Source organism: Oncorhynchus gorbuscha, linkage group LG15 (assembly GCF_021184085.1).
Source record: "Oncorhynchus gorbuscha isolate QuinsamMale2020 ecotype Even-year linkage group LG15, OgorEven_v1.0, whole genome shotgun sequence".
In the NCBI taxonomy this organism is placed as follows: Eukaryota; Metazoa; Chordata; class Actinopteri; order Salmoniformes; family Salmonidae; genus Oncorhynchus; species Oncorhynchus gorbuscha.
Genome location: NC_060187.1, coordinates 69,983,717 through 70,009,052, shown reverse-complemented (window position 1 = coordinate 70,009,052; position 25,336 = coordinate 69,983,717). Strand labels below are relative to the sequence as shown.

Below are 25,336 nucleotides of genomic sequence, written 5' to 3'. Positions count from 1 at the left end.
ACAACACCTCCACTTCGCTGATCCTCAACACAGGGGCCCCACAAGGTTGCGTGCTCAGCCCCCTCCTGTACTCCCTGTTCACCAATGACTGCATGGCCACGCACGCCTCCAACTCAAAAAAGTTTGCAGATGATAACATTAGTAGGCCTGATTACAAACAATGACAAGACAGCCTAAAGGGAGGTGAGGGCCCTGGGAGAGTGGTGCCAGGAAAATAACGTCTCACCTCATCAAAACCAAGGAGCTGATTATGGACTTCAGGAAACAGCAGAGGGAGCACACCCCTATCCACACCAACGGGACCGCAGTGGAGAAGGTGTAAAGCTTCAAGTTCCCAGGCGTACTCATCACTGTCGATCTGAAATGGTCCATCCAGACAATGCGGTGAAGAAGGCGCAACAGCACCTCTTCAACCTCAGGTGGCTGAAGAAATTTGGCTTGGCTCCTAAAACCCTCACAAACTTTTACAGATGCACAATTGAGAGTATCCTGTCAGGCTGTATTACCGCCTGGTATGGCAATTGCTACGCCCGCAACCGCAGGGCTCTCCAGAGGGAGGTGCAGTCTGCCCAATGCATCACCGAGGGCAAACTACCTGCCCTCCAGGACACCAACAGCACCCGATGTCACAGGAAGGCCAAAAAGATCATCAATAACATCAACCACCTGAGCCACGGCCTGTTCACCCCGCTATCATCATGAAGGCGAAGTCAGCACAGGTGCATATAAGCTGGGGCCGAGAGACAGCGATCTCAAGGCTATCAGCCTTAGAGGCTGCTGCCACTAAGAATGGAACACGAGTCACTTTAATGTTTACATACTGCTTTACTTATCTTATGTATATACTATATTCTATTCTACCGTATTTTTGTCAATGCCACTCCGACATTGCTCAAGCTAATATTTATATATTTCTTCATTCTTTTACATGTGTGTATTGTTAGATCCTAGCTCCAACAGTGTAGTAGTAACACAAGCATTTCGCTACACCTGCAATAATGTCTGCTAAATGTATGTGACCAATAATATTTTATTTTGACACAAATTGATCAGTGTCCATGCCCCAAAGAATTCAGGCTGTTCTGGAGGCAAAAGGGGTCCGACCCAGTACTAGATGAGTGTACCTAATAAACTGTCCACTGAGTATGTTACAGTGCTGTTAATAAGCGGTGGGTGAAAATTCATTTTACCAGCAAGAACAACATATACACATTATGATTGAGAGAGCTTTTATATTAATTTACTTTAGACAAAACTGGAGACCAATTCACAGATGTTGGACAATTCTTTCCACAGAGACTTGTAAGGAAGAGGGATTTAAAAAACAAATGAAACATCAATGTTGCATTATGATAATAGTCTCAAGACGGTTTATATTTAGTGTGAGCACAAGCTCCCTATCAACGAGATGTTAAGTGAATGATATTCTGTACTCATATTGCTTGAATCAAATAGAGTTCCCCTTCATCTGAGGCACTGCACTGTTATATGCATCCCAAATGACACTATTCCCTAGATAGGGATCTGGTCAAAAGTATTGCACTAAATAGGGAATAGGGGGATGCATCATTGGCTGCCTTTTAAATACTGACTGATCATAAGTGCCAGGGGACCAGATATTCATAGCACAAAAAAGACAGACAACAAACAAAACCATAAATAGACATAAATATGTTTTAGCAAAGCATCCAAAAATGGCTTTAAAACATCAGGTTTTGTTAACTGCTCCACTTTGAGTAGGTAGACAATTGAATTTACAAGACTGGCAAAAGGAGACATATAGGCAATATAATACATGTTTCAAATATTAACTTTTAAATTCCATTGTATGTATTTACTGTATGTAAACTGTAACCGCATGGGAAACCCACACAGGTGGGAGTTCCATCCCTACAGACTCATCCATTTTGTTGCATACTATTTTACTGAATGTGGAAAGGAAGGAACACCTGTGCTATTCCTTGAGAGAGCCAACAACATACTGTATAGGGCTTGTCACCCCCCCCCAAAAGCTCAATTCCTTATGAAATGAATAATAAAAAGCTTTTAGCCAGCAAGCACCATTCAGTCTTTTCCTCCCATTGGAATGTTGACCAGGTGAGATCAGCACAGCAGAGACATGAGATTGGTTCAGCTAGCCTAAGCTGGGACCGACAGGGCTTCGTCTGATTGGCTGGAGTGGAGGAAGTAGGGAACCAGAGAAAAGTTCTTCATGCTGAGGCCCTGGGTGATACCAGCATCCTGCATCTCAAACCTGTCAACAACAAAATAACAAAACTTGTTGAAAATAATTATCTTCAAAGGACTACCAAAACAATATAGAAAAACAACAGCAGCAAAAGGTTGATGGCAGCACACAACTGTTAAAATAAAAATCAGTAGGTCCCAAATAAATATTAATAACACTTTTCCAGGTGGTGAAAGCACTTTACATACATTAAATGGGGGAAACTCACCTCAAACAATAAATCAAATCAAATCCTCAACAGCTCCCCATTTCAAACAGTGACAGTGCCAGTCTGACATTCATCTGTCTCTTACCAGTCTCCAGTAGAGATGGTGTAGTAGACGGGGGGTCTGGGTGAATCTGTGAAAGTGGACGGAGGGCCCAGGCTATAGGCCCCAGCGTTGTTGAAGATCAGCCAGTCTCCCACACTGAGCTCTGGCAGCAGACACTGATCCACCACCTGGTCCAGCTCATCACCCGACGGACCCCACAGACTGCTGGCAAACACCGGTTCCTCAGACACACCGCTCTGGGACATCCAGGGACACAGAGAGAGTCATTTAGAGAGACTTATGGGCCATGCTTATGAGTAAATAGGGAATAGGGTTTCCATTTGGGATGCAACCTAATTTTCACTCCAGGGTGCTTGAGATAGGAAATTTAATTAAACTTAACTTTGCTTGGTGATGCAAAAATCACTAAAATGCAGAATCGTTGTCATTTCATGCATTTCACTAGCCATTTTATTTAAAATGTAGTTTGTTAGGGCCTCACGGGTGGCGCAGTGGTCTAGGGCAATGGTAACTGTGCCATCGGAGACTCCGGGTTCGAGCCCAGGCTCTGTCGCAGCCGGCCGCGACCGGTAGGCCCATGGCACACAACGGCACACAATTGGCGGCGTCCGGGTTAGGCCGGTAGGGATATCCTTGTCTCATTGCGCACTAGCGACTCCTGTGGCGGGGCGGGCACAGTGCACGCTAACCTGGTCGCCAGGTGCACTGTGTTTCCTCCGACACATTGGTGCGGCTGGCTTCCGGGTTGGATGCGCGCTGTGCGGCTTGGTTGGGTTGTGTTTCGGAGGACGCATAGCTTGGTAAATGTAGTTTACTAAGCCCTGAAGCCAAAACTCACCTTGGGCAGAGCCGGAGCTGGAATCACATTGTCTGCTAGCTTGCTAGTGAACGAGCCGTACACCCCATCGTTCATGTAGTACAGGAACTCTGGCTCATCGTTGGGAGATGGTTCATCTGTAAAGAGGTATGGCAGACGAGAGTCATGAGACACAATAGTAGAAAAGGTGTGTGCTGGTCTGCTGGAGCATCTAGGTCTGCCGAACCATGATTACTGATTTTGACCAGCTTCATATGCTAGGTATTGAGAAGGTACTGCCACTGACCGAGATTGCCATGAAGATCCCGGGCGCCTACTTCCTTAGCGATGATGTTGACAGCCAGGGTGAAGGAGGAGGACACGTAGTAACTGCCAGGCTCTGCCATGATGGAGACGCCAGACGATGCAGGGAAGTACAGGTCCAACAACGGCCTGACTGCACTGTTAATCTGTTACCAGAGGAAAAAAAAAAAGTCAGCACCTTCAGCCTAGCAGGCATTCTATAGAGTGTGTTTGTTCAAATTCAAAGATAAGCTGGGTGAAGGCTTTCCTTTGAAAAACACATTACTAGTACAGGCCTGACACCAGAAAGAGGGTGAAGTGGTTTGTGACCTTTGACTGACTGAGTCACGTATTAATTCAGCTGAAGTAAACCATCTAAATCAGTATTATGTAACGAGCTAACTATCATACAATAATGACCTGTTTCAGCTGAGTCTCTGAGCCGTTGAATCCACCTCCAATATCCAGGATTGTCATACTGAAGCCAATATCCTCCTGAAAACAACATGAAAAGAAAACGTAAACTTCAAAATATAACAGCAGGGTGGTAAATATTTATGGCTGTCTCCTTCACACATTATGCACATTCAAAGTCCCATAACATAAGCACTAGCTAACTTACCCCCATGTCAAAGACACAGCGAGCGTCAGACACTGCATGGCTGTAGGCCTGAGGGTCGTCACAGGAGCTGGGAATGTGGAACCTGCATCATGGGGATAATGATGATGTCATGAGAATACCATATAAATCAGGGATTGACTGAGGAACGGAAACTGAGCAGTCGGGCAAGTTGAGCGTGCTTGGAGGTCACCCAAAGTGAGAAAAAAAAGTGAAACAACAAAACTGCTAAAAACTCCAGTAAACCTAAAACTGATTGTCTGGTTCATCTCCATTGTTTAAGTGAAAGACGGAAAATATACAGCAGCTTCATTAGGCAGGTGATAAAAAAAAAAAAAAAAATAAATGAATTCCAGTAGCCAAGCATAGGGGCTACACTGGAGATTCTGACCTGATTAACTGGAAGTTTAACGTGTGGTCAGAGCACCAGCCACTATGGCCTATTGATCTCAGCTGTGAGTTGCACGTTGAAATCTTGAAAATAGAACCAGAACGTAGATCAGCGCAAACCTCTTGGGGAGCCGACATGCTTACACCCAGGGTTTTGTTGAAATTAATAAGAGTGTCTCACACTCTGCGGAAGTTATACGTCCAATGTAGCAGGCCCGTAAAACAGATCTCTCTACTTCCTCCCTATTGTTACGTGACCGTCAAGTTACGGCAATTTGGGTGTAAACAAATATTTTCACATTTTCGGGCAAGTGACCATATTCTTCAGGCAAACAAAAAAATACTGCTGAATTGTCCAATGGTCAATCCCCAATGATACAGTAAAATATTTTCTCCTCATGGTGAAAATAGTACTGGACAGGCATACAATTCTGCTGTCAGCATACAGTTTAATTTCTTAGCACTTAATTAAAAGACAATAAAAATAGAGAAAAACCTAGAATATAATAATGAACTCTGACTAGAGAGGAAGGTTGGCGTTGCAGAAGGACTCACCTGACCCCCACCACCTGCAGGCCCTGCTCTTTGGCACTCTCCAGCAGGTGTCTGCAGTCCTTCAGCTTGGAGCCAAACGCCATGCCCATCTCATCACCCTTGCTGGAAGCCTCTGTGGCCACCTGCAGCAGCAGTCTGAGCAGAGATGGAGGGAGATTAGCGTTTTTAGGTATTTCATATTCATACCCATTGTAGTTGTATTGTAGAGTATGAAATATAGACTTTTAAAATAACGGTTTAATAACAGTTACATGGACACCTACTTGGCACAGGGATGGCAGCGAGCGATCTTGCGTAGCTCGGCCTCGTTGTCACACACCAGGAAGTCGATGCCGTTCTTAGCGGCATACTTGATCTGGGAGAGCTGTTTACACACACCGCTGTAGACAATGTCTTCAGAGGGAACGCCATAGCCCTGCACAAGCTCCAACTCATACTGAAAAGACACAAAAACATCAACGTTGATATTACAGCTCTAAGTTGTGAAGGAGCAATGCGCTGTTGCAGAGAGACATTTCTCCACTAGATGGCGCTCCTTCCTATTTTCTGTGAGTAGAGGCCAGTCGACTTATGAAGCCGTTATAAAGCAGTAATTGGCCCAACAAAATGATGGTAATCAGAGCTGTGAGAAGCTGCAACTGATGTAAGCCAAGAATCTATAAAAATGTATTTAACTGAAAAACATCCTAAAGCTGTGGAAAAGGACCAGTAAGTTAGTCTACACTAAAATGCAATTTGATCTGGACAGGTTGTTTGTTATACAGTGTTATAATAGTAGTAGTGGGAGAGAGCGCTGCGGGCACCTTGCTGGTGCAGATGAAGCCAGTGCCGAGAGCAGCTAGGATCTCAATGACAGCCAGGCTGCTGTTGGCTTGGACAGCGTAGAAGGGACGCATCTGGGGCATGTGGGTTCGCCAGCGAACATGTTGCCTCATAAGGACCCCCAAGTCTGCCACGAAGAACGCATTCTTCTCAGCCTGAGGGAAGAAAAACATGACACGACAGGTTTACTGGCTGTCTGGCATGCTATGACGTCATTCACCTGAATCAGTCATGGTGTACTTGACAGATTATTCTTACTGTCTCTCATCACACACCATACAATTACATAAGAGCGATCTGCAACCTTTTCCACTGGTGTGAATTGAAAGCATACAGAGTGTGGTCAGCGTTAATGACTCATTAACTTGCCACTTCAACCAAGTGGGGCGAGACTGGCACACAGTTTTACACAGCAGCATTGTACTTTGTCACATCCTCAATCAATTTATTTATGTGGTGATTGCTAGAATTTATCAATCTATTTCCAGATTAGGCAATCAACTAATCTCATTTCCAATTGCACAACTTCAATACGCTATAAAGTAGCAAGACTTCAAAATGTGCAAGTATTTTAATCTACAGAGAATGTCTCTTCACAGTACTTACCAGTGTTTGTTCATAAATGTGATTCTCAACCACGTCGCTGAGGGCCGTTGCTCCCTCCAGCAGGGCGACGGAGTAGTTTGGTTCGTCAGCTAGTCCCTTCATCTCAACTGCTGTCTGCTAATCTGCCAGTCATAAAGAATTATGCCTGTGTGAAGTGGTCGCTCTCTGAGCCCCTGGGTGAAGTGGTCTCTCTCTGAGCCCCTGGGTGAAGTGGTCTCTCTCTGAGCCCCTGGGTGAAGTGGTCTCTCTCTGAGCCCCTGGGTGAAGTGGTCTCTCTCTGATCCTCTGTGTGAAGTGGTCTCTCTCTGAGCCCCTGGGTGAAGTGGTCTCTCTCTGAGCCCCTGGGGTCCTTGATAGTATGCAGCAAACTGGAAAACACAGGAAGAGAGGCAGCGTGAAATATAGCCCTAACTATTGAAGTGGATGGGGAAAATGAGTTCCATCTAATCATTACAAAAATGGAGGGAAAGAAAAAAGGAATTATTTGACAGAAAAAGGCTAAAGCAGTTGGTCTACATGTTACACTTAGTTTGACCAGTTAAGCCTTTAGGATGGTTTGTGAACCGGCTGTGAACCAAGATAGTTGTGAGGGCAGCCAATCAGAGGTTGAGGTGGAAATCACGTTATGGGGCTGCGTATGGGAAAGTCTGGGTGTCTGGACAGCCACTGTGAAAACAAGACCTCTGGGGCATGGAGTTTGTTTACCTAACCATCAATTACTCCTGACAATTAGGATTAATCCCACTGGCAGTGACCCATTATGGTTTCTTTTGATGGCATTATCTGGGTACAATACCAGCGGCATGGGATGTCAGATTACTGCATTCAATAATGTTACATAATACGCCAGTCAGTAGAGCATTGTGGGCCTGGATCTGTGGGCCTGGGTGTGTGCAGTGACACAATGTCTGGTTGGTTGGCCTCACAGACTGCAATGTCTGATGGCTGGATTGGACCAGAACACTGTCTGTGATCAGAGGGGTGCAGTGTCGCACAGCCAGGTTGGACTATTGTGATCATAAGGGTGCTGTGTATACATGTCTCTGTTCTGTGGCTGGGAGCCTTGTATTGGCAGTTCAAAAACACAGAGACAGCTTCATGATAGCAAGCTGGAATGGCTCTAAGAAACAGGACAGCCGTGGCATGACTAAAACAACATCTCAGCAGTCTGAAAACACCGACAACAACCCACTACAATTAACACAAAAGATCAAAGGTCACAAATTATGGTCTCGTTTTGGTTAATGGACAAAAATGTGTGTGTGACTGAAAAATGCTTAACTCTACAGACCAACTTCATTGGGGTAAAGACTTGGGAGGAAATAAAAGCATATTACAAATCTAACAGTAGGCTTACAACATGACATACACAAAGAAATCATAACATTTAGGTTACAGGTGAAGACAGGGAACATTGTGTTTCAACTATGACTCATAGCTGAGTGGCCCCTCCTCTCTGTTACTGGATCTAACCAGTCACCAGTAAAAACAGGGACAGAGAGCATCAGATAAAAGTAGCACAACACTATGCTATTGTTATTTCAACAGTCACCACAAGGACATGTTTGGGTTATTATGGTGTCAGCGTGACTTGGACCCATATTCACAAAGCGTCTCAGAGTAGGGGTGCTGATCTAGGATCAAGGTCCCCCTGTCCATAGTGTTTTATAATTATTATGATCTAAGAGGCTAAACTGAACAGAGATCATTACTCCTCCTACTCGACCTGATGTCTACTCACATGGACGAGTTAGGAGATGGAGCTCCCCCACTATCAGCTAGGATCCCAAGGTGGCTCGGCGTTGAAGTCGAACGGCTCTCGGCGGAGAGCCGCCCCTAAGCCCTCTGGGTAGTAATTGTACACCTGCACAGAAGACAAGATACAGTTGAGTCAAGAGGAAAGAGAGGCAAAGCTGGCTCAGAGGATTAGATGAGATCAAAAAAAATATTGAATGGGAAAGCAAGACATAGGTTAATTGATCCTCAGGGACTGGTGGTTTTCACAGCTATAACAGGTGTGTTTTTTTTATAAATCAAATCAAATCAAAATCAAATCAAATCAAATTTATTTATATAGCCCTTCGTACATCAGCTGATATCTCAAAGTGCTGTACAGAAACCCAGCCTAAAACCCCAAACAGCAAACAATGCAGGTGTAAAAGCACGGTGGCTATAGGTTGTTATGGTTTTCATAATCCTAAATCATTTCTCCGTTTTGAATGAATTCAAGTGCCACGTTGTACCTTATGTTGTCAAATATGTTAATGTTGTTAACGACATGCCGAATTTGCGCCATTCTGGAAAGGACCCCGAAAATATTTTTTAACCATTTTCACAAAAATAGCTATTGATTGTACTACTGTGGTTTTCAAAATAACAACACTAAAATGTCAAAACAAACCGCCCATAGCTAGCCAGTTAACTTATATTACATGCCAACTCAGCAGGCGAACATTAGCTAACCCTGTGTGATAAATGGCTTTAAATAAGATTGCGAATGCTAGTTATATGGCGTCTAGGGATTCACTTAGTTAGCTAGAAACAACCCGATTACGTTTTCAAAGTAATCGTAGCTAATGTTAATTATATAGCTAGCACAGCTATGACATTATATAATAAACTAAAATAGCTAGCTAAATAACTTGGATGAATGACGACAATAATGACAGTCAGTCGTTAGCTAGTTCGTTCATTACCTTTCGTAGCTATCTGCGGCTAACGCTAGCTAATTTCCCTCCTTAAACAGTTAACGTTAGCAACTTACCTAGCCAGTTAGCAAGCAAGCTAGGTAGCTAGAAGGTACTTACGTGAGAATAAAACCCAATATTTGGGGTGGATCGTTTTTTCCTTTTAGGTGGAATTTTCAAAGAGTGGCGGGGGCACTATAGGAAAGAAAAAATGCCATCAAAGCGGAGGTGCAGATCGAGATTTGAAGCTAAATCGAACCCTTTCGTAGCTACGCAGCGAGCAAAACTGCCGAAGTCGACAGAGAGAAAGAAACACTGATAGAACAATGAGACAGATATTTCACCGGATGTATAAATGTGAAGCATTCGCTTGAGGTTTCCACTGACTACCAAATCTGGTAGTGAGAGGAAGCCCAGTGGCCAGCAAAAAGATGGATGGAGATGGATTTGGGCCTAAATTCTGCTAATTTTCTCATCGATTAAACATTTGATCTCAATACAGTTTTCTGTTCCCAAAAGTGGAATCTGTTTTGAACAGAGTGGACTAAGTTTGGTAGACTTTTCCCTTTGTAAAAGTTTTTAAAAATCGCGTTGCTTATAAGGAGTGCAACGGCGAATTAAGTTATTGCACACGCGCACTTCATACAGTAGGAGTTCCCTAACGGAAATATGCAGATGTAGCTAGAACAGGAAAATAGGATCTTGCTAAGCTCGTGCTTGGCTCTGCCCACCTCCTTGCTTGTTCTGCCCACTAGGACTCATTTGTTCCTATTGGAAACGACACGCTGTGGTCTATCTTGGTTTGGTTATAAAAATCTTTGGAAAGAAAGGGGAGCGGAAAATAACGTCAGATGGGCGGGGTTTTCGAGCTGTCAAAGCAAATGAGTGATAATAGCTAAATAGTTTGGCTTGTATTTTATATCTAAGCATTATTTTATTCTCTTCATGTGTGATATCTAGTTTTTGTGATAATATATGCAATTATACCTATGCTATTGATATGCTGAGAATTATGTTGAATAAAACTCATTATTTATAATTTGTATTTATTAAGGATAAGCAGTTGAAATGAGAAATCTGCGATTGCTACATTAAAAAAAGTGTACTTTTAAATGAACGATCTCTACCCATCGATTATTGAAAGATAACTCATAAATGCCTCATGAGCTTAGTTCAACTGCCGTACCCTATCATAACCTGAAATATAAACTTGTTTACCACATGTTTTGTAAACAAACACTGTAAAGCCTCAAAAGTCATTTTATATGGTCGGACCATTTATTTCATCCATAGCTCTGTCTATGAATTTGATTTCTCCAGCCCCATTTCTCAGCTATTTGGCGGGATAGGTGGATTGTTATTGTTTGAAATGCAGATTTCCCCTTTAATATTATATTATTTATATTATTTTATATTATATTAAATTATTGCCAGAATAGACTACTACGGTTCTGAGAATGTAATGTCTCAATCAGATAGTATAGTTACCTTGGTTACGTCTTCATGCTTTTTCCCATGGCACCGCGATAAATGTCAATGTTGTCCACAAATTGTCACTGGTACTCCTCTCTTGTATTCTTGCAACACATGCTTGAAGTTCAACAGTGTGAAATTAGATTGCAGGTGTTTTAACAACCTCAGCCTTGTCTGCCGAGAGTTTGTGAAGTTTTGCTTCCCTCTGAAGACGCAAAGGAGTATATTTCCCACAGATGAATTTACACGCCACCCTTCTTGCCTATTGGTGGAGAAGGAGGTCTATTCCAAATTGGAAAAATTCAATTGACTAATTTGACAGTTTTTTTTATCTACCTGTTGACTGTTGTCTCAATGATAACTTGGTTATGTAGGTAATGTTACATTTTGTTGTGATGCATTTTCTATTTATTTACAGACAATGGGATTCATAGAGTAATTAGTGAGTGTAGTCCTCAGGGATCTGTCTGAACAGCCATCCACTTGCTTCTCCTGCAGCCACAAACCTATGCTGCTCTCTGCGTACAGAGATTGTATGCATTTACATTGTGGTATGGACTATGATCACCTTTAGAAGTTAGTCATGGCTCCTAAGGCTTAGACACCACCAGCATATCACACATACAGGGTTTCACAAGTGGTTGATAGGCTAAGTGCATGTGAGAATGAAAATAGCACTTCATGAAATTGTATATTCTGGGAACTGTTTTTTAAAATATTATATTTAGAATATATAAAAACAGGCTACTGTTATTGTACCCTTTCTTATTTTCATACACGTTGTCTTACAGGAATCCATATCAGCTGTCTTGTCCATTTTCAGCAACCACAGTAGATGTCCACAGTACATGTTCCTTTGGTCAAAATTGGAGGCATCCAGGGCGGGAACAATGAACATTGAAATGAAATATATGGATAACTATGTCTCTTTATGCATTACAATTCAAACATTACATTGCAATTCAAACTGTAATAATGTACATCAATTCTTTATATCTAAGAACAATTATGAGACTATTATTGGTCCCGTATGATTTTCAATTGGCCCTGATCACTTTGTATTTAGCTGCAAAGGACCAAATATGATTTAAATTCCTTATTATATAATGATGGAGTAAGCTTAGGACATGCACTTAGCTCCTATGAATAGCCACTGGTACATAGCTTATGTGCAAAGTCCAAACCCACACATGTGGCCTGTTTATCTTAGATAGACGGTGGTTAGAGGAGTGTGAACTCATAATGTCAGATGAGCTATGTGTATTGGTAAGGGAAAAATACACAATGGTTCTGTTTGTTTTGCTCAAACATAAATGTTTCTTGGCCAATTGTCAAGACTTGAGAGCGAAAGTTTATCCTATGGACCACAACACAAAAGAATCTGTTCCGAGCTTTGTGTCTGTTCTCCAAGACTGTAGATGAGGGTATGCATTGAGTCTAATCATAATCACACATAGCATCTAAAGTGGCTTCCAGAAAAACATAATGTTTGATTTCCATTGTTGTGATCATAATAGCCCGGGACACTGAGCACACTTGCTGTCGTAGTGTTTACCGCCCACAGTGAGTGAAAACACTCCAGTGGCGTGCATTGTGCAACTGGAATTCTCATCTGCAAACAGGGCCAGATTACATCAAAATATCACCCCACTAAAGCCTACATTATACACACAGAGTTATGACCAACAGCCAGATGATATGAACACAATTACGGTTGCATGAGCAAACACCACATATTTTACACACAATGAAAGCTCCATGTTCTTTTATCAGAGGACTCTATGAATTGTGATAATAAATCATAGTGGAACTTAAAATAATCAATAACCAATGTATGTTATTGTTATTGTTCCTATAAAAGGGAAACATATTTGTGCTAATTAGTATCCATCCTATTTGCCTTTTCAAATCACTACACCTCCAACAAAAATATAATAGTTACATTTGAGGACAAAGTAAGGTATTCCTCACAGTTCTCAGATAGTGTTATGTTATGCTGCAACAAAGCACAACATCACAAGACTAGTGAACCTAGTGGAAAACTCAATTCTTCATTGAATAACTGGTATCACAGTGGTTGTCTAAGCGCATGGCCTTTGATAGTTCAAGTGAATCCCTCCATTCTTTGTTGTGTAGAAGAGGTATGGGGAGGTTGAAATGGCTAAATCCAAATGAATATAGTCAATCATTAGTCCCTGCATTATACAATGGGTCTTGATCTAGTACTTGTTTCTAATGCTGTGAGTTACACCATGGTGTTTCAGCCTTACGCATTTGCCAAAGAATGTTGATAAGTAAAACTACCTCTACACAGACATTTTCTCTGAGCTGAATTTTGAGAAGGGTCAAATACAAACTGTGTAAATCCAGTAAATAATAGTAAATAAAAGCTACTGCATTCTGCTAATTTACTATAAAATACCAATATTCTATTCTATTTTATTCTATATATAAAAAGTGTTTTACAGGTTACAACTCTGAATAGACAACGTGAAAAGGAAACTGTAAAAGCACTCCAGTATCCCTCTCTTCTCAAGTCTCTCTAACATTTTCCTGAAGTCAATGAGTCTGATTCTGGACTCGAGCCTTGGAAATGTTGGCCTTGTAACACTAGTATCAGAGAGGTTGACAAATAGATCCAATCTGCCACTGAAACAATAATACAAGATAATGCTTATCTCACACAATTTCCCTCTTTAAAACCTTCCTCCCCCTTTCTGCCCTAGGCAGTCCATAATAATTAAGACATACTAGATTAGATTTACTGTAATGTCCCTCAGAAGGCTCAGAATAACTAGCTGGGAAATAGAACTGACCTAAATACAGTGAAAGATACTGAGGACACTATATGGGTCTTGAAAGTTTGTACACAGTATAAGGAATGTGTAGCTGTATATTTTTGTGTCATTTACAGTTTAACCATGTCATGTTTTTGTACTAAGATGTATTGTCAGTGTCATGGTCACTCAAACTCATGGGTAAAAGTTCAAACATGTGATATGTAAAGTTAAGCACGGTCCTTCTGTAGCTCAGTTGGTAGAGCATGGCGCTTGTAACGCCAGGGTAGTGGGTTCAATCCCCGGGACCACCCATATGTAGAATGTATGCACACATGACTGTAAGTCGCTTTGGATAAAAGCGTCTGCTAAATGGCATATATACATATATACTAGAACTAGAGCGAGCATGTGACACATGTTTCTGTTGTTAGGACTCAACAACAAACTTGGTGCTCTATTTTTGTGTAACGCTTTGGATATATTAAACCATGTAACTGAGATGGGAATGATAGAGAATGTTGACATTCATCTTTGAAATACACAAAGTTGCAGCAATGACCTTCATCCATAGGTTTTTCAGAGCTCTCACACTGTATGACTAACTTGTATTAGAGGAAGTTTGTTGAGGAGACACTCAGTTAATTCCTCTCCTCACATCATCATCCCTACTCAAAGACCCAGTCTGCGTGTCGGTAGCCCAAATGAGAGAGTGATTACAGTCCGTGTGCCCAGAAATGTCCTTGTAGACTGGCCTGTGGCCAACAGTGGGCAGCCCACCCTGGTCCTTGGCCTGTCGTTTGATCTGAGGGGTTGGCTGGTCGGCTGGCTCCAGCCAGACCAGGCATTGTATCCCAAACAATGCACCCCAGACCTACTGAACTATAAACATGTCCCTTTGTGGGGTTTTCCTTGAATTCTGAGCAGGGAGACACCCAGAGTCAGGAAATGGCTGGACTCCTGTCCAGATATAGAACGTCTACACCCCAAATTCCAGCTGACTGGGCATTTGAGACTGTCTGTGTCCTCAGAACTAAGATAGCAAGAATGTCACTGAGATTATGAAATTACAGAGCCTGTAACCCCACAAGAAGTACAGTACATTATTGAGGGGATCATGCAACTCCAATTCAATGGTTAAAATGACTAATCGTAAATAAATAGCACTCCTAAATTTAAATGGATCAACTGACCCCAACCCTGCTACTTTTTGTAAACGATTTCTGTCAGAAAAAAATCGTCCTACTCTGTTTTGAAATGTCGGGGCTGTAGTACCTCCTCCAAACCAGCTGGGGTGGTCTGTCAAATATCGTGACGTCAAAAAGTTTCCCTCCCCCACGAGAGGCCTTTCTGTTCCTCATCTGATCAGCTGACATGAATGTGATCCTGCTGGAAAGACCTCTAGTCTTACGATTTGATTGGCAATTATGAATATTGAACCATAGGAATTGTACGGGAGTAATTGATTAGTGTTCGAATAGTTTTGTCATTAGATCTCAGGTAAGAAATGTGAAAACTGTATTATAATAATATTTTTTTACTGTAAATATAACGTTACTTGATATCATGTGATGCTAGCTAGCTAGCTATGGGTCATGTTTCAGTCAACTGAAAATGTCACTTGCAGCAACGTTAGTGAGGTTTAGCTAACGTTAGCAACTTCTGATGTAAAGCATAAGAAGACAAATATCCTTTATCTTGCATGCTCGCTAGCTAACCAGATACATCAGCAACACGTAGATAAGACAGGTTTGGGGAGACCGAGATGGATTAAATAGCAGTCAATGTTGTCTTGCTACCATTTATTTACTGATGTATCAACATGCAATGGAGAATAACGTTGCGATTGATAATATTGTACTACAAATTAAGTCCTGTTTAACAAGTAAAACCGTTTTTTCCCTTGTCTTACAGCACCCATCTCTGTGCATTTTGTTGTGAGGCTGTAGTAATAATCCGTGTGTAGCCATGACAGAGTTCTGGTTGATCTCAGCTCCTGGAGAGAAGACCTGCCAGCAGACATGGGACCAGATGATGGTGGCCACCACCCGCAACAACAACCTGTCCACCAACAACAAGTTCAACATCCCAGACCTCAAGGTTAGCATGCAGCAGTAGCCATAAATAGTAGCTACTACATTACCATACTAACTTGTAGGGCTGGGCAATAGATTGTGAATACCGGTATGGATTTTTACAATACCGTCTATAACAATATGTTGACAGTGCTAAATAAATAAAAACTTACTACTTCACTGTCAGTTCTCCTAGTTTGGTTGAGAATTTTATTTTTAAACTTAGAATTCAGTTGTTGCTATCCTGCATGCACTACTCAAATATACCATCAAAATTGAGAAAATTATTGAATGAAAATGGCCATATCGCCCAACTAACTTATACTGAACAAATATATAAACGCAACATGTTAAGTGTTGGTCCCATGTTTCATGAGGTGAAATAAAAGATCCCAGAAATGTTCCATATGCAAAAAAAATAAGCTTATTTCTCTCATCCCTGTTACTGAGAATTTCTCCTCTGCCAAAATAATCCATCCACCTAACCGGTATGGCATATCAAGAAGCTGATTAAACGGCATGGTCATTACACAGGTGCACCTTGTGCGGGGGACAATAAAATACCACTCTAAAATGTGCAGTTTTGTCACACACACAATGCCACATTGTGTTGTGCAATTGGCATGCTGACTGTAGGAGTGTCCAACAAAGCTGCTACCAGATAATTTAATTTGAATTTCTCTACCATAAGCTGCCGTTTTAAAGAATTTGGCAGTACATCCAACTGCCCTCTCAACTGCAGACCATGTGTAACGAAGCCAGCCCAGGACCTCCACATCTGTCTTCTTCACCTGCGGGATCATCTGAGGAAGGGAAGGGGGTATGCAGAGCAGTATTTCTGTCTTTAGAAAAACAAATTCTGATTGGCTGGGCCTGGCTCCCCAACCCATGGCTGCGCCCCTGCCCAGTCATGTGAAATTCATAGATTAGGCCCTAATTAATTTATTTCAGTTGACTGATTTCCTTATATGAACTATAGTAAAATCTTTGAAATTGTTGCATGTTGTGTTTATATTTGTGTTCAGTATACTTACTAGTGCCTCTGCATTCCTATGTGGGTCAAGGCTTCCACAAAACATTGCCATAGTTTACTCACAAATGAAATCATATTCCGATTATTACTCCAAAAGCAACTATAGAGAAATAAGTATTCACTGCTCCCAGTAAGTGATCTGTTAATAATGCTATGGGTCAAAGCTTTCTCCTTTCATTACTCCAGAAGTGCCACCCATCCAAAATTATTCAATGGCCATTATATTCCAGGGAAAGTATCCAGAGTCCCTAGAGGATGGTTGATGGTTATCCTCTGTGACCCTACTGACCCCTTTGCCACTTGGGGTACACGGCACGCGACGGAACATTTTGAAACACATGAAGGGGCCCCGACAAAAGCGCCGCCATCCAAAGCACATGGGCCCCTGAATGTCACTGCTGGGTGACTGACTCTCAGATGTCACTGAGAAAACAACACAGGCAGGCAGCACAACCAGACCCCTGACCTCAGGACTCTCATCCAGTCTTTGCCCTAGTTTGAGTTGGCCCTAGTTTGATCAAAGGCCATCAAAGCAACATTTAGGCCTCTGGCATTAAGCCAATGAACCGATGGGGTCACCCCATCTATAAAATGGGCTCACCCCATCTATAAAATGGGCTCACCCCGGGTATATGATGGTAGGGGAAATATTATTATTATATTATTATTATTATTGTTTTAATTAAAGCTTTGACACGTTTGGCCTTTTTTCCTTTTTGCATTAACAGGTGGGGACGCTAGATGTGTTAGTTGGGCTGTCAGATGACCTGGCCAAACTGGACTCCTTTATTGAAGGGTAGGCTTTTTACTACACTGCAATTTCCGCTTTGAACATTAAGTATCACTTCAGGATTTACTTTACAAAATATCAAATTCATTACTATTTATACACCTTGTCCATTGTGAATGTGTTGTGATAGACATATTATTTTTGTCAAAGTGCCTCACAAACCAGTGTGAGTCTGATGTCTTCAGAGTCCAGTCAATTCTTTATTCCCTCCGTGGCCCTAACCTTTCTACAGTAAGGAATTTCATACCAACGTGAGGCTAGCAGGCCCACAGACTAAAGTTAGCAATTTACAGTTTGGTGACACACCAGCATCTCTTTACTCAGTCATATTTATCGCTCATGACTTGTGTGCTACTGTTGGTTTGAAGTTATTTATAATCCTTGGAAAATCTTGACGTCCAAAATTTCACACATACTAAACAAGCCCTGCTTCCTCTGTAGACATTTACTCTCAGAAAAGACCAACATTAGCAACCCAGTTACCTCTCATAGGGCAATATCAGCCTTGTTCTGGAACTCGTCTGTAGGAAATTTGAAGATGAGAAATTTCATGCCAAAGTAACACCTTTTACAGACTGATTTTGGATTTGCTTAATCTGAAAGCGTTTTTAGGTTTCAGTTGTCTAGAAAAACAAGCCTGAGTCTTATTGACATCAAGCATGTCACTGCATGGAATTTAGTTTTTCTCCGTCAGCAGCGTAGCCTAGTGGTTAGAGCGTTGGACTAGTAACCGGAAGGTTGAGAGTTCAAACCCCCGAGCTGACAAGGTACAAATCTGTCGTTCTGTCCCTGAACAGGCAGTTGACCCACTGTTCCCAGGCAGTCATTGAAAATAAGAATATGTTCTTAACTGACTTGCCTGGTTAAATAAAGGTAAAAAAATAAATAATAATAAATCCACTGATCACACATCAATTGGAATGTAATCATATCAAGTATTATCCGCATCATTTTGGTTCAGTGAAGGCAACTTACAGTGCTAAAAAAAAGTTACAATCTATTTCGGTGAATAATAAGTAGTTGGCCTACAGGTCCATTTTCCGTTAAAAAGATATTTCAAATGTATACTGTATAATGTGCACAGTTGTTGGTCTGGTGCTGTAGAATATAGATGGATAAACACTCATACCCTGCCCAATGAACAGTCTGCTTAGACATTTATGTCTTGCTATATGAAAGCATGGTGTATTTAAGCAATAAGGCCAGAGGAGTTGTGGTATATAGCCAATATATCATGGCTAAGGGCTATGGCGAACCATCAAATTCCGCAAAGCGTCAATATAGGATTAAGATTGAATCCTACTACACCGGCTCGTCGGATGTGGCAGGGCTTGAAAACTATTACTGTCTACAAAGGGAAACCCAGACGCGAGCTGCCCAGTAACGCGAGCCTACCAGATGAGCTAAATGCCTTTTATGCTCGCTTCGAGGCAAGCAACACTGAAGCATGCATGAGAGCACCAGCTTTTCTGAATGACTGTGTGATAACACTCTCGGTAGCCGATGTGGACAAAACCTTCAAACAGGTCAACATTCACAAAGCCGCTGAGCCAGACGGATTACCAGGACATGTACTCAAAGCATGCGCGGACCAACTGCCAAGTGTCTTCACTGAAATGTTCAACCTCTCCCTGACCGAGTCTGTAATACCTATTTGTTTCAAGCAGACCACCATATAGTCCCTGTGCCTAAGGATGCGAAGGTAACCTGCCTAAATGATTACCGCCCCATGGCGCTCATGTCGGTAGCCATGAAGTGCTTCGAAAGGCTGGTCGTGGCTCACATCAACATCATCCTCTCGGACACCCTAGACCCACTCCAAATCGCATACTGCCCCAACAGATCCACAGATGATGCAATCTCAATCGCACTCCAAACTGCCCTTTCTCACCTGGACAAAGGGAACACCAGGTGAGACTGCTGTTCATCGGCTACAGCTCAGCATTCAACACCATAGTGCCCACGAAGCTTATCACTAGCTAAGGACTCTGGGACTTAACACCTCCCTCTGCAACTTGATCCTGGACTTCCTGACGGGCCACCCCCAGGTGGTAAGAGTAGGAAACAACACGTCTGCCACGCTGATCCTTAACACTGGGGCCCCTCAAGGGTGTGGACTTAGTCCCCTCCTGTATTCCCTGTTCACCCACGACTGCATGGCCAAACACGACTCTAACACCATCATTAAGTTTGCAGACGACACAACGGTGGTAGGCCTGATCACCGACAACGATGAGACGGCCTATAGGGTCAGAGAACTGGCAGTGTGGTGCCAGGACAACAACCTCTCCCTCAACATCAGCAAGACAAAGGAGCTGATCGAGGACTACAGGAAAAGGCGGGCCAAAAAGGCCCCCGTTAACATCGATGGGGCTGTAGTGGAGCGGGTCGAGAGTTTCAAGTTCCTTGGTGTCCACATCGCCAACGAACTATACCGGAGCACCAAGTCTAGGACCAAAAGGCTCCTCAACAGCTGCTACCTGCAAGCCATTAGACTGCTGAACAATTAATAAAAATCACCACTGGACAATTTACATCTGGGCGCGAACCGAGTCTCTGGTGGCACAGCTAGCACTGTGATGCAGTGCCCTAGACCACTGCGCCATCCGGGAGGCCTTGCCTTGTTATCCTTATTTTGTTACTTTTTATTATGACATTTTATTTTAGTCTACTTGGTTAATATTTTCTTCTTCTTGAACTGCACTGTTGGTTAAGGGCTTGTAAGTAAGCATTTCACGGTAAAGTCTATACTGTTGGTTAAGGGCTTGTAAGTAAGCATTTCACGGTAAAATCTACACTGTTGGTTAAGGGCTTGTAAGTATGCATTTCACGGTAAAGTCTACACTTGTTGTATTCTGCGCATGTGGCAAATACAGTTTGATTTGATTTGTTCTTAAGCACGACACAGCTCGGAGCACCTGATACAGCCCTTAGCCGTGATATATTGGCCATATATCACAAACCCTGAGGTGCCTTATTGCTATTATAAACTGGTTTCCAATGTAATTAGAGTAGTAAAAATAACTGTTTTGTCATACCTGTGGTATACGGTCTGATATGCCACGGCTGTCAGCCAATCAGCATTCAGGGCTCGAATCATCCAGTTTATAATCTCCTTTTGATGAGGGCTTGCTGACTGTGGCCTGACTGTGTGAATGTCTCCTGGCTGTTCACAGTGTGGTGAAGAAGGTGTCTCAGTACATGGCTGATGTGTTGGAGGACAGCCGAGACAAAGTCCAGGAGAACCTGCTGGCCAACGGAGGTACTTATCATCGTATACAAGTTACACATATGAAAACAATGCAGCTAGTTATCACATACAAGATACTGGTATGAAAACAATGGAGGCAGTTATTATCGCATAAATATAATTACTAGAATGGCTATTCCCATTCATGTTGGTCATTCTATTTCTATCATTATCATCACATACAAGTTACTCATATGAAAACAGTGGAGGACATTAGAGATTAGCTAATTGGTTATCATCACATACAAAGGACTCCTGAAAAACTATGAATCCAGGAAGTGTGCTGCTACCTCTAATGTGCACATTGATTGACTAAGCAATTATCCTTTTAACCTGTTAATACGAAATACTAAGGAATTACCAGCACATTTTAGAAATGGTTGATAAGACTATTTTGCAATTACCCATAAAGCCATGCATCATAATGTAAAAAACGTCATTCTAACCAAGTCCTTCCCTCAATAACAATGCTTTGATTCCCTCTAGTGGATCTGGTGACCTACATCACACGGTTTCAGTGGGACATGGCCAAGTACCCCATCAAGCAGTCACTGAAGAACATCTCTGATATCATATCCAAGGCAAGTCTTTCTCCTACCCTCCTCATCTGATTCTCTTGATAATTAGCTAGACGGAACCCCTTTAAAAAAAAAATTGTCATGATTTCGATAGCGCATGAAGGTAAAAAGATATCAACAAGTAAATTATATTTCAATAGTATCAATCAACTGTATTTCCTCTATGTTGAGTAAATCTGTTGTTAAAATACTGTGTGCAGAGTTTTTACGTGGGTCATATTCTGAGTACTTGACCTGTTCCTCTCTACAGCAAGTAAGCCAGATTGACAACGACCTGAAGGCCAGAGCGTCTGCCTACAACAACTTGAAAGGGAACCTGCAGAATCTGGAGAGAAAGAACGCGTGAGTCCATTTGTTTTTGCTTGAGGGCATAACTATATTTCCCACTGCTGCTAATCTATGCTAAACTAGAAATATATTTGAACCAGTGTTGAGGGAAAGTCTTCCAATGCATATTTGCTTTGTTCAATTGTTTCTTTCAATATTTGTTTACATTATCATTTAATATATCATGCAATACCATGTTGTCTGTAGGGGGAGCCTGCTGACCAGGAGTCTGGCTGACATTGTCAAGAAGGAGGACTTTGTGATTGACTCAGAGTATTTGATCACTATGCTGGTGGTTGTACCAAAGTAAGTACAACTTTTTCCCAGTTTTCAACAATGTCATATTTCAACTTTTTTTATAACACCAGTTTGCTGTCTAACAATTCCGGATCCTTCTAGAACGAATTATGCTGACTGGCAGAAGACCTATGAAACGTTGTCTGAAATGGTGGTACCCCGATCCACTAAGTAAGTTTATAGGAGATTCAGAGCCCATAGTGAATGCATGTTAAAATAACTACTTCAGTACATAGTCTCTTCAATCCATATCTTTCTTAGTATTTTCTGCTCAGGAAGTGATTTCATTGTGAGTCCATCATGCCTGTCTGACTGTTCTGTTTGTCCCATTATTACAGCCTGCTGTTTGAGGACCATGACAGTGGTCTGTTCAGCGTCACCCTATTCAGGAAGGCCATTGATGACTTCAGACACAAGGCCAGAGAGAACAAGTAAGACACACACACACACACACACACACACACACACACACACACACACACACACACACACACACACACACACACACACACACACACACACACACACACACACACACACACACACACACACACACACACACACACACACACACACACACACACACACACACACACACACACACACACACACACACACACACACACACACACTTCTCCATATGTAATTATCTTGCTGTTTCTATCAGGTACACAGTCAGGGACTTCCAGTACAACGAGCAGGAGATGAATGCGGACAAAGAGGAGATGACACGTCTCTCCACAGACAAGAAGAAGCAGTTTGTAAGTCATATGACTGGAAATGTGATGCCTGACCAAGGTATATGTCACCGAAACGTTACACTGTAAAAAAAAATGTTTCATTGCAAGTACACTTAGTGTTCGGACATCCCTGCAACCATTCTGGGATGGGGTGGGTGAAACTATTGGACAGTACTAGCTACACAGTAGGGTGGATCTAACCCTAAGTATTATTTTCCCTCTGTCAGGGGCCACTGGTGCGATGGTTGAAAGTGAACTTCAGTGAGGCCTTCATCGCATGGATTCACATCAAGGCTCTGAGGGTCTTTGTGGAGTCTGTCTTAAGGTATGACGATCACACTGTACTAACAGTCGTCCAATTGTTAGATGTTTGTAGTGGATGACAAGATGCTTGTGACAAGAAGTCAACCTGAATACAAATAAAATATCTAACTGGCTGTGCCTGCTGTTAGTGATTTAACTGCTCTGCCTATGCTCCCACAGATATGGGCTGCCTGTGAACTTCCAGGCCATGCTGCTCCAGCCCAACAAGAAGAACATGAAGAAACTGAGGGAGGTTCTCAATGACTTATACAAACACCTGGACAGCAGCGCTGCAGCTGTCATCGATGTGAGTAATTAGACCTGAAATGCACTACCGTTTGGGGTCACTTAGAAATGTCCTTGTTTTTGAAAGAAAAGCACATTTTTTGTCCATTAAAATAACATCAAATTGATCAGAAATACAGTGTTGACCTTGTTAATGTTGTAAATGACTATTGTAGCTGGAAACAACAGATTTTTTTATGGAATATCTACATAGGCATACAGAGGCCCATTATCAGCAATCATCACTCCTGTGTTCCAATGGCTCGTTGTGTTTACCATTTTAAAAGGCTAATTGATCATTAGAAAACCTCAAACCTTTGAACGGTAGTATATATATATATACATACCTGCTGTGCCCAGATGAACACCTGTTGTATCATTGTAGTAATGGGGCATTGCGATGCCAAACAAATGTTGTGTATTAAAAATGATGGTACATTAGCTAAATGAGATTGATATCGTCTGGTTCAGCAGACCTGTTAGACAACCACATTATCCCTGTTGTGTTAATGTTCTTTACCACGAAAGCTAATGGTTTCTGTTTCTTTTCCCTTGTAGTCTGCCATGGATATCCCTGGTCTGAACCTGAGCCAGCAGGAGTACTACCCTTATGTTTACTACAAGATAGACTGCAACCTGCTGGACTTTAAATAGATTTTCACTGTACCTGACCCCTGTGTTCTGTCTTTATGCTGAGTACCCACTAACTTGTGTTTTCCTGTAAATCTTTCTCCCAGTCTTGCTCTTTTCTCCTTTCTCTGCCCTGCTATCTCCTCACCTCTCTAATCGTCCTCTCCTCTGCTCTCCTCATGTCTGAGTGATACTGGTTTATCCTTGCTCTCCTCAGATGTGCATGCTCATTCCTTGTGGTTTAAAGCACTTAAAGTGACCCCTTCCATCTGTACAAACTGAGGACAAACAATGGCTTGATGTAAATTTAGTTGGTTTTGTTTACAGATTTTTTTTTAAAACAGCATAATCAAAGTACACTGTATTTAAACGCCCAGTGCAGTCAAAAATGTGATTTTCCTGTGTTTTTATATAGATTTCCACACTGAGGTCGGAACGATATTGTGGAATAAGGCCATTTTAGTGTAAGATAGAAATTTCAGCCTGTTTTGGTGGGATGGAGTTTTCGGCTGACTGGTGACTAGTTAATTAATAGAACAATATGAAAGTGTTCCAAACCTCTGCCAATAACAGCTAGTTTACATTTTTCCATCCCCAATCCAAAAACAGTCCTAGTCAAATTCTTGCTTGAGAAATTGCTCATGCTAAAATCCTATTGTTTTGTTACGTTTTGACCATTTTAATTGAAAACAATCACAGTATTTAATTGTTACCCAGAAATGATTTGATGTTGAGATAAAACAGCTGCATTGGGCCTTTAACTGTGTGTTGAAACGAATAAGATCTCTAAATATTTATTTCTGGTAGTTTATGCATTTTCTATCATTCCACGTCTGTGTTGTGCATATTGATAGCTACATCTTTGAGTGGTACTATTCATAGATACTTGTGTATGTGACCAATTTGTTCTTTTACCTGCACATCTAAGCACATCTGGTACATGTTCATGAGGTATTGGTTCACCTTGGCAACAAATAGTGTTACAAAGATGCTATATTTGTGTGTTATCTCATGTTGTGTATATTTGATGTTAAAAGAGATATATGAATGTGTAAGCATTATGTATGCTATGAATAGATAAAACAGTCAATATGAATAAAATTGTCTGTATTTTGTCTGTGATTGGGGTTAGAGGTTGTCTGTGTTGGTAGGCTATATCTGCAGGTAAGGTTGTAAACATTACATATTACAATGAACGGCCAGGCCCTGCAGGAATCTTCCACGTTTACAGTTGTGTGGGAGAAAGAGAGTGAGTCATGCTTGGGCTCTGCAGAACTAAGGGCAGGGTAGTTAGAGGAAGTTCCTCCATTGAGAAGTAGGAATGTACATAACCTTTAAGAAATCCCTGCCTTCAAACATTAATATGAGGATTTCAATATGAATAGAAATGTGCTCCCAAATCCATCACTGAGAAATAGTATTTGTTTGAGAGCATAACATCATTGTCAGAGTAGCCTACACATTGCCTAGATGTATTCAC

At 41.8% G+C, this 25,336-nt stretch overlaps 2 protein-coding genes across 3 annotated transcripts; one reads left to right on the top strand and one right to left on the bottom strand.

The window, feature by feature from the left end:
• Positions 1-1,215: 1,215 nt before the first annotated feature.
• Positions 1,216-10,982, bottom strand: LOC123997906 (antizyme inhibitor 1-like). 2 transcript variants are annotated; one of them, XM_046302604.1, is made up of 12 exons: positions 10,787-10,982; positions 8,353-8,475; positions 6,612-6,979; positions 5,987-6,160; positions 5,447-5,619; positions 5,184-5,318; positions 4,242-4,323; positions 4,040-4,114; positions 3,624-3,786; positions 3,359-3,474; positions 2,542-2,756; positions 1,216-2,254 (listed from the first exon to the last, which is right to left on the bottom strand). In XM_046302604.1, the coding sequence occupies exons 3-12, from the start codon at positions 6,711-6,713 to the stop codon at positions 2,140-2,142; spliced, it is 1,350 nt and encodes a 449-aa protein (XP_046158560.1). In that variant the 5' UTR covers positions 6,714-6,979; positions 8,353-8,475; positions 10,787-10,982; the 3' UTR covers positions 1,216-2,139. The 2 variants fall into 2 exon arrangements, with proteins under 2 accessions (XP_046158560.1, XP_046158559.1); XM_046302603.1 differs by lacking the exon at positions 10,787-10,982 and adding an exon at positions 9,419-9,642.
• A 3,907-nt stretch (positions 10,983-14,889) lies between these two features.
• Positions 14,890-24,978, top strand: LOC123997905 (V-type proton ATPase subunit C 1-A). Its single transcript, XM_046302602.1, has 13 exons — positions 14,890-15,048; positions 15,463-15,648; positions 17,385-17,452; positions 20,623-20,708; positions 21,183-21,277; positions 21,525-21,616; positions 21,809-21,907; positions 22,001-22,069; positions 22,237-22,329; positions 22,566-22,659; positions 22,866-22,963; positions 23,122-23,248; positions 23,785-24,978. Exons 2-13 carry the CDS (start codon positions 15,517-15,519, stop codon positions 23,878-23,880), a joined length of 1,149 nt encoding a protein of 382 aa, XP_046158558.1. The 5' UTR covers positions 14,890-15,048; positions 15,463-15,516; the 3' UTR covers positions 23,881-24,978.
• Positions 24,979-25,336: the final 358 nt, after the last annotated feature.